Genomic DNA, 17,159 nt, shown 5'->3' with positions numbered 1-17,159 from the left:
CTCTGGTTTTTTTCCCCAGAAATTCATTAACAACAAAACAAACAAAACAAAATAAGCTGAAATTACTGCAATTATTGCTCTATACAAAGATGTCAAGTTATCAGTATTTGAGTAATGAAAACAAAATAACAATTCCAATATCCAATCTTTTAAATATTTACAATTTATGGAATGTTATAGCTACAACAGAGCACAACTCTTAAGCTACACTTTTTTGGCAAGGTTTTTTTTGTTTTGTTTTGTTTTGTTTTTACTAAAAAATCCAAACCTCTCAGGCCAGTACATGAAATTCTAGGAGGATAGAGGAATGTTTATGGAAATGTCCTGTTTCTCAGATATTTTTTAAAAGAATGTGGTATATATATTGTGTTTCTTATATGACTATAATCCCTTGTGTCCCTAGTTATACCCTTTTGGTATTTTTCTTTTTGTACATTACTCAACATGACCATGCACCATAAACAACTTAACTATTTCTTCATGTCTGTCATACTTCTTTTTCATCTTTATTTTTTTTTACCTTATTTGCTTTCAAGTGCAATTCTTTCCCATAGACTGGTGCACTACACTGTTTCAACCAGGTTTGACCAAATGCAAACTGCCATTAAGGCTCATCCATCTTTTAACCATGTCACACACTGAGCTTCAAACACCCTGCACTGTGTGGTATCAAAAACTTCACAGGTCCTCCTCTGCTTTGCTGTGACAAACTAATGAGGCTATTTTCAAAAACGGCTATAATTTAAAAAAAAAAAAAAAAAAAAAAAAAAAAAAAACAGCGGAAAAGGATAGGGGCAGACCAACTATCCTGGCCTTACTGCTATAATTTTGTTTCTGGGAAGACATTGACTGCTGCACCAGAGTTAAATCAGGCAATTCAATATGCCCCGTTTTCATGCACACCTAGAAAATATGAGTAAATGTATCAAGAACCATAATTGCTACTGTGATTCAGGCCTATGGGGAATTCGACAGTGGATACACATTCATGATTGAGAGTGTCAAATGCAGGGAGAGGTAGCTGAATGCTGTATCTCTCTCATCACCTCTGTTCTAATTAAATGAGCTCCTGAATTTGGTTTTTGGCATCTTATATGCTGTCGCCCAGCAGGATGTGATGGTTATTTGTTGATCTTATTTGCATAAGGTAATTATGACTGCTGGAAATGTGTGTGTACGTGTATGTGTAAGTGTAAGTGTGTGCATCTCTTCCTCCTTTTTAGCATATGTGTATCTCCTTAAAAGTGGCCTTAGTGGCAGTCCTGGTGGCGGATTCACAGTTCAAAAGCAGGACAGAAGGAAGAATGAGGAGAAGAGGTAAAAAGGGGAGAGTATTAAAAGTGTATGGATAAGACATTAAGACATCTGGGGGGGAATAAGAGAGAAGAGGAGAGGAGAGGAGAGGAGAGGAGGGTGGTGTTAGTTAATGCTGGCACCATTTTGGACAGCATCTTCAGACAGGGAGGAATGACAGAAAAGCGAGAACAGAGAGCGACAGAAGAAAGCCTGCTGGTGGTGTGATGGACAGGCTGACATTTGAAGAACTTTATTGAAATAAGGCTTTCATGCTCAAATGCTGTTTGCATTCTCTCGCTCACTTTTTCTGTCATTCATCTACAGTCTTTATCCTTTTGGGCTATCTGGATGTATCCACATATCCCCGCCTCACCTCTACACACAGTATTTTTTCTTGCATATCTTAAATTCTTTATCCTTGCCAACTTGTTACTAAAGCATCTCCAGAATATTTCTAATAAGTATTATTTACAATCAAAATTGTCTGCAAATAAAGCAAAGGCAACACTAATTCCTCTTGTTTCCCCTTCCGCTTCTTATCTAATTACTTGCTTATTTTCTTTCCCAGTATCTAAAAAGGCCACTTCTAGTCTTTCATCAAAGGAAAGAATGTATAAACCGTATGTAAAGTCTAATTGCATGAGGTAGAGTGTGATGTTACACAGCTGGGAGGAAGCCAGCTCTCTCCAACTCCCCTTTAGCTATTCCAACACTGCCACAGGCTCTTTTCTCTATACTCCCCTCCTTACTGTGATGCTGCTTAAGAAGGAACAGTTTAAAAATAAAAAGTCTACATCTCTGTTTCAAATTTCTCAATTGCTCTCTCATTTTCCGTCTTAATTTCCCGTGTTATTATATTTCAGTCAGAACTCTTTTGCCTCTTCCAAGCTGCATGGTTGAATATGCGAGATAAGATAATGCTCCAGTAACTACTGTGTGTTATTCAAATTGATTAAAGTCACATCATCAGTCACATTAATCTTTTGCCACCCACTGTTCCTCATGTGGGATACTTGTGCCATATGTAAACCTTCCCCAGACTGTTAGTGATACAAAAAGTTTCACAAATTTGAACCATATATATAAAGATAGATCATATTTATTAGTTTCAAACATAATTACCTATAAAATTCTTGAGAGAGTATACAACTGAAATCCTAACAAACTGAAGAAAGAAGAAATGAGATCTCCATGCTAGCATGCTGATGTTCATCTATATGTTTACCATGTTTACCATTTAGTATGCTAACATTTGCTAATTAGGAGAAAACACAAAGAACATGTAAGGCTCATGCGAATGCTAATAGTTGTGCAGGCATTGGTCATAAACCAAAGTATTGGACAAACTGAAAGTTTGACATAAGGATGCTGGATTAAAAATGAATCATTATAATTCACCTTGTGGGGAACATAAATGTCTGAACCAAAAGCAATCCACCCAACAGTTTTTGACATTTCACTCAAAAATAATGTCCAAATATCCTGGCAATCTAGCCAGTAATTGCTAAGATACCCAGCCTAGACCAACTGAAAAACTGACAGACTGTCACCAGCATGAAGACAAGTGTGGTATCTCCCTACCTTCTAAGTGCAGCTGCAACTAACTATTTTCATTATCCATTAATTTGTCGATTTGTCGAAGTTTTTTGGTCTAGAAAATGGTGAACAGTGCTGATCACTGTTACTCAAAGGACCAGAAGACGTCCTCAAATGTCTTATTTTGTCCACAACCAAAAGGTATTCAGTTTACTGTCATAAAGGACTAAAAAAAACAAAAACGAGAAGCTGAAATCACTTTTTTTCTTTAAAAAAAAGAAAAGAAAAAAAGAGTCAAATAATCAACAAATAATCAATTATCAAAATAGTTGGCGATTATTTTAATAGTTGACAACTACTCGATTAATTGACTAATCATTGGAGCTCCACTTCAGAGGAGTCTGGCAGTCCAATAAATCCATGTCTAAATGCATTGCAGGGGTCTCACACTCAGAAAGAGTTCATTTGTCTTAATTACAACAAAGCACCCCTAAAAAGCATTGTTTGTTACATTCTCAATGTAATACAATTCTGTGTGTGTTTTTATCAGATCCTCAATGACACACACACACACACACACACACACACACACACACACACACACACACACACACACACACACACACACACACACACACACACACACACACACACACACACACACACACACACACACACACACACACACACACACAATTGCTGAGCTTAACCTCGTTTTTCACACTCTCTTTGTCTCTTTGTGTGGTAAGGATCACACAGAGGTTATAAAGAAACAGACATGCCTTCCCCCTCTGGAGAATAAGCTAGTAATGATCTTAATGAGTTGTATTTATGTTATGCCTAACACTTAGCTATACAGTCAATGGACTCATTAGCACTAATTCGGCAAATGGTGTAAACAGTATGTGCACATAATTAGGAGCAATGCAAAGGGGAGACAAACTGAGCACCGATTTTGAAAGAATAATCATTCCACAAACAGGCTCAGCTGCACTGTGGGTCATAATATATCGTGACGGGGACTGATCACAAGCATGATACATGCCTGCCAAAAAGACAGCAAATGCACGAGCAAGAAGAGCAGCTGTAACCTAGCACAGTCAAGGCCAGTGCATCTAATCAAAGATTTAGAATCTACTTAGTCTCAAACATCCCCAGTCATCTGCAGCAGTGCATTCAGAGTGCATATTTGTCTAATAGGGCCCTTTCTGCAGCCACTCTACTCTACACGGCTCCCATGGGTAAAATATAGACTGCTAATGATTGTGGTACACGGGTGCAATTTGTACAAAAAGAGGAAAGCAAAGTCATTGGGTCTGCGGTGCGTTTATATGATGGAGAAGTCATTCAGTCTAATTCATTATTCCAGTCAATTCAACAACAGGGAGTTGACTCAATGGTCCGGCACTTCCAAGGTCGGCTCCCGCAACCGGCAGTTTGAATCCTGTCAAAGCCATAAGTTGAAAAGCATCTGCAATGGCCCCAGGTAATACAAAATGTCACTAGATGTAAGCAAAGTGCTGTTTCATCAAGCAATCTCAATGCTATTAGGAAAATGCTTTCATCCTTGCTCCCAATATAAATCCCATCTATTGAGTGCTTTGGTAAACTTTGTGCTTTATCGTTAAAGCCTGAAAAATTTAACACTCTATCCACACTACTCAGATTGCCTTCAGGTAAAGAAAAACTCATTTATATACTTTATAAAGATGAAAATTGTCTTTCCAATTCAGTGACTACCTGTGAACTGAAGGTAAAGCAATGGTTTGTGGGATTTTATTATAAAGCTAAATGCTGTAATGAGAGTTAAGCAGTTTTTCTGCATAATATACTTAATCTGTGTGACAAAAGTACAATTGTGTAATTTTTTTAAATGCATGTGTGTGTGTGTGTGTGTGTGTGTGTGTGTGTGTGTGTGTGTGTGTGTGTGTGTGTGTGTGTGTGTGTGTGTGTGTGTGTGTGTGTGTGTGTGTCAAAATTGCCAGCGATCAATACTGAGTGTGATATGGCAACTGCGGTCAAAGATAAATGCTTGAGTGAAAAAATTCACTCCCTTTACCTAGCATATTGCTATACAGTGGCTGCACGTTCACAACTACAATTACGCTAAGAAAAAGCATTTTCACAAATACACACACATGCACAATCAAGGAAAAACTAGTAAATTCAAACATTGACAAGCATAGCACAAACAGACATTACCTAATACTTACATAAGCAGAGGCTATAGTGCAATTTGGTATCAACACCACCAGCAGTACAATTATAGTAAAGAGCGCTTCTATTTCGCAAACGAGCACTTTAGTCGGTATAATGAAAACTTCCAGTGCGAGCCAGTGGAAATCAGCTCATTATACCTTGGGAAATAATGGAAACCCATCCTCTGTGTCACTGAGCCTGGTGCTGCTCTGTCGAGCCTGGAGGCCGTAATCAGATGGGAAAGTAACAGTTAAAGATCTTGAAAGTCAATAGTGGGCAACAGAATCTTCAAGAGGCAGAGAGCTGAATGTTGTAGACCTCTGTATGTAGTAATACTAGACAGTTTAAAAAGGCTAGAACAAAAAGAAGCAATATTCAAAATGGAACAGAAATAGTTTTGGGGTTCCCTTGTTACAAAATTCATAGATAGTTCTTTAGCAGATAGTACAGGTGTAACCTATTGAAATAACAGTACTAGCTTTCTGAATTTGGCAAAGCATATTTTAGAATCAGAATCATGTTTATTGTCACTTCCATAGTGCACACACTTAGCATACATGGAAGCAAAATACCATTCTCCAACATGTGTAACAAACAAAACGCTGTCATTTAAATCACTGGGAAGAAGAAGATAATGTACACTCACTCAAAAATGGAAAATAATAAATAATAGAGAGATGGTGCTCTACCTGTGCACAATCACTATCACTATCAGTCCCAGAGATAGAAAGAAAGTGGTTACTGCTGTTGTGTCATTAAAGTGCGACATCAGTCCCTGGGAAGGAAAGTGGCTGTAGCAGTTAAATATACGGCCACTAACAACAGCTAGTACTTGAATGGTTGAAGCGATATCTGTCAGAAAAAGATGCTGGTGCATTTGTGTGTGCATGTTAGTTTGTTTGGTTCAGTGGTGTCGGGGGACAGGGAGGGGGCAGGGTCCGGAGGGTGTTCAGATTCCTGATGGCTTGAGGGAAGAAGCTGTTACATAGTCTGGCAGACTGGCACGGAAGCTCTGGAGCCTCCATCCAGACGCCAGGAGTGCTAAGAGGTGTTGGGAGGGGTCAGCAATTATGATGGAGGCCTTTCTGTCGGCTATGGCGGGAAGAGAGACCCCCATTATCTTTTGTGCTATTCTCACTATTGTCTCCAGGGACTTGTGGTCAGCAACTTTCCCATACCAGACAGTGATGCTGTGTGTCAGGGTGCTCTCATTGGTTCCTCTATAGAATTTGATCATGATAGGTGGGTGAGGTGTTCACCTTTCTCAGTCTCTGCACCAAGTGGAGGCATTGCTGGGCTTTCTTGGTCGGAGCTGTGGTGTTGATGGACCATCAGATCATCCACAATCTGCACCCCAAGGAACTTAGTGCTGCTGACCCTCTCTATGGCAGTGAGAGAAAGTCCAGGATTCAGTCGCAGAGAGGTGTGTTGAAGCCCAGTGTGCTCAGCTTTCTCTATCAGCTGTTGATGGTGTTAAAATGTTAGTATGATGGTCTTAAATAAATAGTTAAAGTCTATAAACAGCAATCTGATGTGTGTGTCCTTGTTTTCCAGGTGAGTTAGGGGCAAAGGATACTGCATCATCAGTGGACCTGTTGGCCCCATATGCATATGGTAGTCATCGGTAGGCACGATGCAGGGGACTTCTTTGCCACAGCTATGATGGTGGCAGACTTGAGGTACTTGGGTACAACAGCCTGGTGCAGAGAGGTGTTGAAGATGTCTGTGAGGACATCTTTCAGCTGCACCACACAGTCCCTGAGTACGTGTCCAGGTATGTTATCTGGTCCTGCAGCCTGGCAGGGATCAGTCGTGTACAGGGCTCTCCTAACACTGGTTTGGGGTGAGACAGAGTCTGCTCATCAGGCAGCAGCATTTCTTTCAGGGCGGGCTCAAAGCGTGCGAAGAAGTTATTTAGCTGGTCAAGCAGGGAGGGGTCACTGTCAGACCTGTGGGGCAGCTTTGTAATCCCTGATAGCCCTGACACCCCTGACACAGGCACTGTGCGTCAAGGCTGTCTGTGAAGTGGCCGTTAATCTTCAGAGCGAACTGGCATTTTGCTCTCTTGATTCCCTGAAAGAGATTATTCCTTGCTGTCTTGAGAGTTGCCTTGTCACCTGTTCTGAAGGCAGTCATCCATGGTTTCTGATTGGAGAGCACAGTGATCGTCTTAGTCACTGTTATGTCATCAATACACTTGTTGATGTAATCCATCACAGACTCTGTGTCTTCTTGTAGGTTAATATGATGATTGTGAACAGCTGCCTTTCTGTAGATGCTCCTGTATATTCAAAACAGTCTTATACTGTTGAGGTGGTCCCCTCTGGCCACACTCTAATTTATTTTCAAACCACTGCTGTTACTTGATAAAAACGTTAAAGGCCCTATTTCAAAACTATTAAATTGATAAGCTTAACATGAATCAAAGTTTAAGTGGGAGAATGTAACACAATCAGCGACTCATTTTACTAAACAAGATGTATCCCTCGGAGACCACTTGTGATTGTACATAGGTATTTACAGAGGAGTTTCTTCCCTTACAAAGTCTTTGGTCCAGTACAGACACTAGAACATGAACCTGACAACAGCAAAATTTAATTCTGGTCTGTTATGAAGTTACTCATGGAAATAATGTGAACTGGAAATAATGTGAACATGACATGACTTGCCAGCTGCTACCTGAATTTTTTGTACATTGCTCTTTGCTAATAAGACGGAGAGCAGAGAGATACATTGATAACAAATTTGGTAGCATCATTACTTAATGAATCTGTGTATTTTGCCAATCTGGATGTCAGAACTCACAGAGTCAGAAGCACCTGTGCGCCAAAACCATCATCAATGTAATTTTACACTTTCTCTTAATTTCTGCAGCAATTAAATTTGACTAACACCTGGGGTTTGACTGCTCATGTTTCTTGCCTCATCGCACTCATTTTTACTGATGTTGCAGCATTCCTAAATCTCATTGACTTGATGGAGATAATATTATTACAAACAGTAATAATAGCAAAAACTACTAAATATAAGACTGAAATTGTAGTTTTTTTCCCTCGATAAAGCTCCTAGATTTGAACAGCTCTTGGGCTGACAGTGGTGTCTTTGTGTTGAGTTTGCATATTTGTGTGGGTTTCCCTCCTCAGTCTACATACATGTATGTTAAGATCTCTGTGTTAATCCTGTGACTGCTCTTGACCAAAGCAGTGACCTCAGAACTTGAATTGGTCCCTGGGCTATGCTGAGGCTGCCAAATGCTGTAAGTTACAGTGTAATAGGTCAAATACAGAGTTTATATTTCCCCACCGGGATTAATAAAGTGTAACTTAACTTGTGTGCTACATGGTACATTTTAAACATTGATACATTGTTGTCAATTTAACTGAGATATATTAGTATGACTGCGGTAAACAAATGAGACTACGGTCAATAAAACATTTCTTGGTAGACAATCCACTCCTTTTTTTTTTATTTTTATGGAGTAATTATTCTTTAAAAAAATTAAACTGGCTACATGTGGCATCTTTAAAGTGGCAAATGACAGATCAATCCTTTCAAGGGGCAATTAAAAGAATCTTGATGGGCACTATGGTATGGAAATGTGCTTTGTTGATGTAAAGATCTGTTCTGCTCACTGTATGCTCATGTAGTCTGCTCATTGATAGTGGACGTTAAGAGCAGACACTTGCAAACACTTACAGGCACTAACAATCTTGCTATGTGGATAATATTGTCTGCTCATATTTTTACTTCAGAGATGCAACTGTGGTGCATGAGGTATATTTTAAGTATTGAGAATTTGACAAGATTAATTTTATGTGACGTGTATGTACATGTAATGTATGTGTGTTTACTTGAATTGTATTGTATGTGACATATACAGTATTTTATGATACAACTGCTTTAAATATTTAAGTTAAGTGGTAAGGTTCTATGATTAAAAAAAGGAATAGAATTGAGTTGAATTGAATTGATTGAATTGTTTGTTTCGCCTTCAGTTTCAATTTTCTCTTGGCAGGCAGCTTCAGTTCCAAAACCTCTACATCTACAGCGTAGTGAGGAAACATGCTGTTGATTGCAGCTTTAAAAACACATCAAACACCTCAAGTAAACCCTCAGAGGATTCTGTTCCTATTTGCAACTAAATGACTTCAGTGGCTTGAGTGTTTGGTGTCTTATTGCTTGGGTATGAAATTATGTGATAGTGACAAGAGAATTGAAAGAGAGGGAGAGTTATTGAGACACAGTGTTACTGCTCTTCAAATGGGAGTGGGAAACACTTGGAGACAAGCTTGACACACCACAACAGACATACACACGCATACACAAATACACTATCCGCTGTCACACAAAGACAGATGTAACATCCTGACACTCAAACATGCTAGCCTAAAGTTACACATACCATACACAAAAGAACGCACAAAAAAGACAGACAGTACATATACAAAATCAATAAAAACACATGCTTGGGTAAGAAGCATGTTCTTCTCCTTCTAACCTCATTTGCAATGCAAAGCAGGCGCGTGCAAGAAATTCAGATGTGAAACACATGCGAGCACCCTGTCATACATATCTGAAATTAAATATCACACACTGTACCATGTGTGCCATTCAAAGATAAGAGAAAGCGAGTGAGCTAAAGAAAGCACAAGAGAAATGTATAAAGTATGCACAGTCAAGATTGTATTGTGGAGAGGCCCATGATTCGACAAGAGCAAGACAGGCCTATGGGGGAAAAAAAGACTCTAAACAGAGTGAAGAAGGGGAGAGTTAGAAACGATAGCAGAAAGACCACATAATGCGGGCAGATACAAGCAGCATGGAGACACATGAACACAGAACTGTCATGCCAACAAAGCAATTCATTAAACTTAAATGACAGGAAAAAATGAAGGAAAGGAGGAATGGGGGAAAAAATGAGGAAGACATACAGAGCACATACTGGAGAAGTTAAAAAGGCTAAATGGTGAATGTAGAGAAAGGAACTAAGGTAAAGGGGCTGAAAGGTTTTCCTCCCTCTTGCTACTCTCAGTGTTAGAGTAAAAGTCGCCACTGCCTCGTCAATAAGAGTTGAGTGAAGTCAAGACCTGGAGCACAACGATAACAAGCACTCATTCTGGTAGAACACACTAAAATGAAAGATAAAAAAATATATAGTAAAAATGAAGGAACAACTGCCAAAGTGTAGAGCAGAGGAGAAAAAGCAGTATATATTTTAAGTTAATGGACTTGAACTTCACTTGTGGCAGGTTGGGGAGTGATTACTACCATTAGGATGCAGGGATGATGTGTGTGTCAATGTGTGGGGATGAGCACTTGTGCATGTGTGTGTGTGTGTGTGGGGTGTTGAGAATAACTTGTTCGTGTACTTGTGTGAGTGGGAGTGTTTGTACATTTGCGCACAGTCCTGACCTTGAATGTCAACTGGGACACACTTATCCACTTGCTTCGCTGGTCTCTTTCCTGCTACTGTTCTTTTATTTCAACATTTTACCTCCCTCCTTCCACCTGGACTAAAACCCATGAGAGCCACAGTCCACTCAAGGAAAAGGTCAGAGCCATTTCCTCTTTTATTCTCAACCAATCACCCCGAGATATCACTGCCACCACTACCCATTTCTTTCACTTCTCACTTATTTATTCAGATCTTTTGTTCTGCACTTTCCTGCTTACTTTATCGCACTTTATATCAAGAAATGGAACATAATATCCTTCCTAAAATACTTTTTATAGCCTGTTGTGGCTACCTATGGCTTGCATGGCTTCAGAATATTACATGTGTGACATTAGATAGTCACCATATTGAACAAATACGTTAAATTTGCATGTTGAGGAAAACAATTAATTTTTACACACATATATTAAAACAATCATGCACAAAAAAAAGGACAGACATTCTGGTGGGGGGTTTGGATTAAAGTATTAATGAGTGTATTACTATTCTAATGTGTAAAAAGAAAATTTGATATTTTCAACTTGGGCATTGTTTTCCAAGTTTGCTCCGTTAATGATGACTTGTAGCTTTATTTGTACATCACAGCACAAAAGGCTTTTGTACTTCCACTTTGCCAGGAACAATGGTCTACGTCTCAGAGGCCAAACAATGTTTGAGAATGTGAACTGAAAAGTGATCGTCTTTTCAAAACAGTAAAAGAGAGATAGTAATAACACTTACCTACAGTGACTCAACTTTCTTATTATTTGTGACTTTAAAATTTTGAACATTTTTTACGAGATACACTAGAATACGTTATGTGGTTGAATGAGCACTGTGCATGTTGTGAGATGTTATGTAAATAAAACATTGCGGTCCACCCCTTAAAGAAAATTTACTAGTTTGCTAGTTGTGTATTGGCGCTATGCAGATGACACACTAATTTGCACTTAAAGTCTGGCTCAACTATTCTTGTCTCTCTCTAAATGCTCTAAATGACACCTGAATTTGGATTCAGCATAATTACCTAAAACTACTCAAAAAGTGAGGGAAACCTAATTGGCAGTAGATCATCCATTAACTAAATCATTTTCTCACTGTTAATTCCCCAGTATAGCCCTCCTCTCAAAGTTTTTGACCTCACTGCCACATTTGTAGCTTCTGTAGAAACTACAGAATCAGTACCTGATTGAATAGTTTTTATATATGCTAGTAAGTTTTCTTTTCAAACTCTAATACTGACATAATATGGCTGCATATGTTCTAATACAGACCTCTGCTGAACATAATAATAAACCTAACCTTTTCTGCTGGGATAATATGAGATAGCTGCAGGCAAAACGTGTTGTTTGCTTAAAAAAAAAAAAGTCACAGTAAAGTCAGTTCAGTGTGCGGTGGTTAATTTTCACTTTTCGCTTAAGATGTTCCTGCGACCGACCAGTGCCTGATCAAAAATTCCGGCTATGTACGGGGAGTACAATATACAGTAATTATGATAAACCTGTGTAGTCTCACACTGACATTGAAACTTCAACCCAAAGTATCAATTGTTTTCGGTCCACTGTAACTTCTGTGATCTTGTCAAAAGCCACCCAGACACCTGCTTGCTTTTGCTCTGCTAGTTATTCCAGCAACCCTGCAGTAGACTTCAACCATGGGTGACAAAGTGTTTTACTATGGTGCTCCCTGGCTTTAAAAAGCTGTGACTACAGAGCTAAAACCTATACTGGCCTCTTAGGTTTCAAAAAACGTCTTCAAAACCCTTCTGCTCAAAACAGATCAATCTTCAGGGGCCACTGTTGCAGACACAGCTTTAAATTTTAAATTTCATATCAGTGTTACAAATACCTGTTGTTTTTCAATGTTATCTGTATCTAATTACCTTTACAGTGGAGCACATAGACTCTGAGAGCTCTAAACTGAGCATATAACCAAATACAGTACTTTCAGTCACTCAACGACCCACCCACACAAACACAGAACTGTGATGGTGTTCCAGCTAACCTGGTAGAGAGAGTGGTTCTTGTCCTTGAAGCAGGGCATGAGGCGGGTGTAAATCTGCAGGGAGTAGTAGTAGGCAGCCAGCTGGAGGGACAAGGCAGAGTGACACTGTTTCTCAAAACACCTGTTGGCATCCAGTACCTGGATTGATGAACGGATAGAAGAAGAAAGTGAGATGCTGTCATCACAGGATTTTCATGGTGGCTGTAGTTAAGACAAAAAATGTGAAAAATGAACTGAAAAAGATGTTTGAAGCTCATGTCATGGCTGTTTCCCTACAACTGTTTTTTTTCTGGGATGTAAATCAGCCCTGACAAAAATGTAATCATTTGTAGTTCAGTCAACCAGCACAAAGGATACACGTGTCAAATTATACTTTGCCATACACCTTTTCAATGTCACAGAAAAAAAACTAAGCACCAACACAGAATCTCTCTTGTGTTTTAATTTCATCTCACACAGTCAGTCAGTTTGTCAGTAATGTTGGTATAATCCAAGGGGAGCTAACAAGCTTTCCAGGAAATATCTATGTAATATTCACTCCAGCACTGTTTTACTGGTTATGCTGCAAGTGTTGAGACTCACAAGGGATTTCAGTCCCTCAACTTGAACATGATTTACTGCAGTCGTTGGTAAGTTTCTCTGTATAGCATTTTATTGTCTTTATTATCAGAGTACACTGACTGTTCCTTTGACAGCTAACAGTCACATCGTGAATAAACATGAAATCATACTTTAAAAGTCAAAGCAGGTGGCAAGAGCAGGTAGGGGGAACTAGTGGACATTTACAGTCTGTGTGAATGTTGATTGAACTAAGAACGACATTGAATTATTGATGCGTGATACTTTTGATGAACTGCTACCATTATGTGCTATGCAGCAACATTTTTTTTTGCACCATTTTAAGAATGATTTTGATTCTGACACACTGATGACAAAGACTGTCTGGCACAATAACTCATCCAGAAAGAATGGTAAGGGATCTATAGCAGATATGGATTTACTCAGCCAGTACTATCACACTTACATTCACATAAAGACAAGAGTGTCTGTCAGTATGTCTAAAATAAAGCTGTGTGTGCATGACTGTGTCCACCTACCTGAGGCAGGGCCAGTAAGTAGGACAGAGCCAGCATCATGTCCCTGGGAAATGCATCATTGGCCAGCTGCAGCAAAACTGGGAAGAATGGAGGGATAGTGAGAGAGAGAGAAAGAGGGAAGAAAATATTTTAACTAAAGCACAGAAGATTAACAACCAACCCTCCCCTCTTGGACAAGTCTCATCCCACGTTAGCTGATTACAGACGACAGAGCCTGTCAGTATACACCTCTCTGTGGGCCTGACAAAAGAGAGCTAAGGTAAAAATAGAGGAAGACGAAAAGAAAGGGGGAGATGAATTCAAGAAGCGTCATTAGCAATCCCCCCTGAGTTCTGGGATTCTGTCCATCTTCTTGCCAGGCTATTGTGTGCACGTCTGCTTGTGCGTGTGTGTGTATGTGTGTGTGTTTGCATATGTTGCTTACAAGTGTTGGTTTTGTGTGTGTGTGTGCACATGTAGTTTCTTGCATAAAAAATAATCATTTTTTTTAAGGAGTAAGTACATGTCCATTTCTAATAAGTGCACTGCAGATGAATCAAAACTTCTAAGTGCACTTTAAGGATGAGTCCCCTGAATGCAGAATTAGCCTATGCATATCTATCCACAGAGAAGACAAGAGAGGTTTGATTATAAGAGTCTGTGTTTAACTAGTCCATTTGAACCAGCGATCTGGCAGACCTGGTGATGTCGACTGGGGATAAGTAGTTTCCAACAAAAAGTTTCCTGGGCAATCTATTGCTGTGTCCCAATTCTATAATGCATACTCAAGGTTTACAGTACGTACAATATACTGATTAAAGGGGACATATCATGCACATTTCCAGGTCTATAATTATATTCTGGTGATCGACTAGAATATCTTTGTATGACTTACATTGTTTTAAAAACCTCCGTATTTATCTTATATTGGACTTACATGCAGCCCCTCAGTTGAGCCTCTGTCTAAAACAGGCCGTTTTAGCTTCTGTCTCCCTCTCTTCCTTTTGATGGGTATTTTTCCCTATTTGCAGGCATTTTACCCATTAAATTGATTACTTGAGAAAATAATTGGTAGACTAGTTCTACTAATAATATTTACATAATATTATATAAAATACACAGTTTTGCAATAAGAATGCAAGAAATTAATGGACTTAACTGTTATTTTAATAAGCTTACTGACTGACTTGATTTTGTCACTTTTCCAGTTTGAACACAGTACACACTCAAAACCTGCTTAGGAGTAGTATTATGGAATTAGGCCACAGCCCATGTTTTCTAGTGCCTCTAAGGCTGATGATATTTGGAGTCTAGACAGAGCTTTGGGCACAAGGATGGACTTTTATCTGTAGCTGCTGGGTCCGGAGACCACAACAGGCAGAAAAACACACACACACAGCCAACTATATTCATTTAACTACATTAATTTTACTCAATGAGAAACGAACACCACACATACATGGACTCCTAAATCAACTCACTCGCTCACATATTCAGTCACTCCAAGGAAACTGTGGGAGAGTGCAGAGAAAAGCAGAGGCAGACATAATCACTTTGTAGTCTCAGACCCAAGGAGAACAAAAGCCTGTGTTGGTGATAAAAGTTGAGACAAAATGGAACAGACAGAGAAAAGTAGAGCATGGACACTGGGAGAGAGAAAGAGGTTGGGGCAAAGGGAGACACATGCTGCAGAACAAAATGCATGCTAATATGCATATGTGCACACGCAGGCCCATATCTGACACATATGATTGGAGGTTTAGTGTGTGCGCATGTAGTTGTGTTTGAGCAGGGGTGGAGTGATGCACCAGTTTAAAGAGCCATAACAGCTTTCTTAAGCGGAGTGCCCACCCTCCTCCTTTTCTCGTTTTTCTCTCCCCTCCTCTCCTACCCCCCGGGTTTCAATGAGCTACACCTCAGAATGAGCTGATTACACGCCTCTCTAAAGCTACTGATACCATCGGGACAGGAATTACCAGAGGGGTAAACACACACACACACACACACACACACACACACACACACACACACACACACACACACACACACACACACACACACACACACACACACACACACACACACACACACACACACACACACACACACACACACACACACACACACACACACACACACACACACACACACAGAATAGATAACCCTGACTTAAAAGCATACAGTATTTCTGCTTGTGAGAGAAGGAGGGAAACAGAGAGAGTGATAAAGAGGTGCCACGTAGAGGAGTGGGCATTTGAGATTGGGTGTGTTGTGTGTGTGTGTGTGTGTGTGTGTGTGTGCCTTGTTTTTGAGAATTGTGTGTCTTCACATATTTATACACCTCTGCTCCTGTGTCAGCTAAATCGGGCACACTGTTAGTGGGACGGTATTTCACTTGTGCAGGTAGTGTGAAAAACAACTGATTATGGCCCGGTCAACATGCGGCCATGTGTGTGTGTAGAGTGTAGTCAGGTATGCATGCATGTATGTATGTGTGCGTGTGTGTGTGTGTGTGTGTGTGTGTGTGTGTGTGTGTGTCTCTCTCTGTGTCTCCTCACACCGAGTTGCCCACTTCTGCACCTTACTCAGCTCAATCCTATTGAGTCACTTTCCACTTGTGTCATCATTAATTACTTCCACCTTATCTGGGCCAGGTGAAAAAAAAATCAATATATTTATTTTCTTAAAGGCCAACTCCTAGTCTGTTTTTGAGGACAGCCGGCGTGGCGGGCCGATACGGGAGTCATTAATCGAAGGTTTATCGGACGTGATGCCATCCAGACCGGCTTTTCTCTTTCTCGACACGTTGCACTCCGCAGCAGCTCTGAAGGGAAGGTGACTTTTAAGAAAAGAGATATTAATTTGAATGACGGCAGCACAGAGAGAGAGAGAGAGAGACAGAGAGAGGGGGGGGAAAGCTTGGATTTGGTGGAATGTGTGAGTGTGTGAATGCATTTATTTGTGACAGAGAGAGTTGTGTGTATGCATATCGAAGCGTTGGCACTCCATGGGCAAAGTGTGGTCCTTGCATTTCTTCAGTACCCATGTATTAGTATTCAAACACACACACATACACAGGCACACACTTTATTTTTGTAGTGGCATTGATTTTGGCGAGCAGCTGTGATCCATCACACTGCATGGCCTTGATGTTTTGACTTGATGCTATCTCTCTGGTATCGCCACAGTGACACATCATTATTTACTGTTGCCGAGGGATGCATGGGTATACATTAATTAATCAATAGGTGGCTATTCTTCCCATGTTGTTCCCTAGTCCACCACATATGGGCTCCCTGACTAGACAGATGAGGAAAGGAGAGGGCAGAGTAAAGAGAGACAGTGGCAAATGCTTGCACTGCAGTGTACAACGCAGGACTCGTCAGTGGAGATATAGAGGAATATAAAGCGGTGTCCTACAGGCTACGGAAGGATATAAAGGACAGAGTGGAATCACACTGCCAGCAATTATGACTCCAGGCACATGTAGCAGGATCTGTGGATTATAATGGACAATAAGAACAAGCAAGCCCCACTAGTGAGTACCAATGCTTTGCAGGTTGAAGAGCTGAATGCCTTGTACAGTTTGCTCAGTTTGAAGCATCTCCAAATGG

General features: G+C 40.1%; 1 protein-coding gene across 3 annotated transcripts in view; it reads right to left on the bottom strand.

Annotated features, from left to right (window-relative positions):
- The window catches only part of nbas (NBAS subunit of NRZ tethering complex), a 156,315-nt gene that overhangs the window by 62,463 nt on the left and 76,693 nt on the right, over positions 1-17,159 (bottom strand). For all 3 annotated transcript variants that reach the window (XM_062437119.1, XM_062437120.1, XM_062437122.1), the window contains exons 40-41: positions 13,567-13,643; positions 12,470-12,607 (exon numbers count right to left, since the gene is read on the bottom strand). In XM_062437119.1, coding sequence (XP_062293103.1) covers positions 12,470-12,607; positions 13,567-13,643 — 215 coding nt within the window. The remainder of the gene's footprint in view (positions 1-12,469; positions 12,608-13,566; positions 13,644-17,159) is intronic.

Source organism: Scomber scombrus, chromosome 17, assembly GCF_963691925.1.
Source record: "Scomber scombrus chromosome 17, fScoSco1.1, whole genome shotgun sequence".
Classification (NCBI taxonomy): Eukaryota; Metazoa; Chordata; class Actinopteri; order Scombriformes; family Scombridae; genus Scomber; species Scomber scombrus.
Note: the sequence above shows the minus strand (reverse complement) of the source record. Positions and strands in the feature narration are given on the sequence as shown.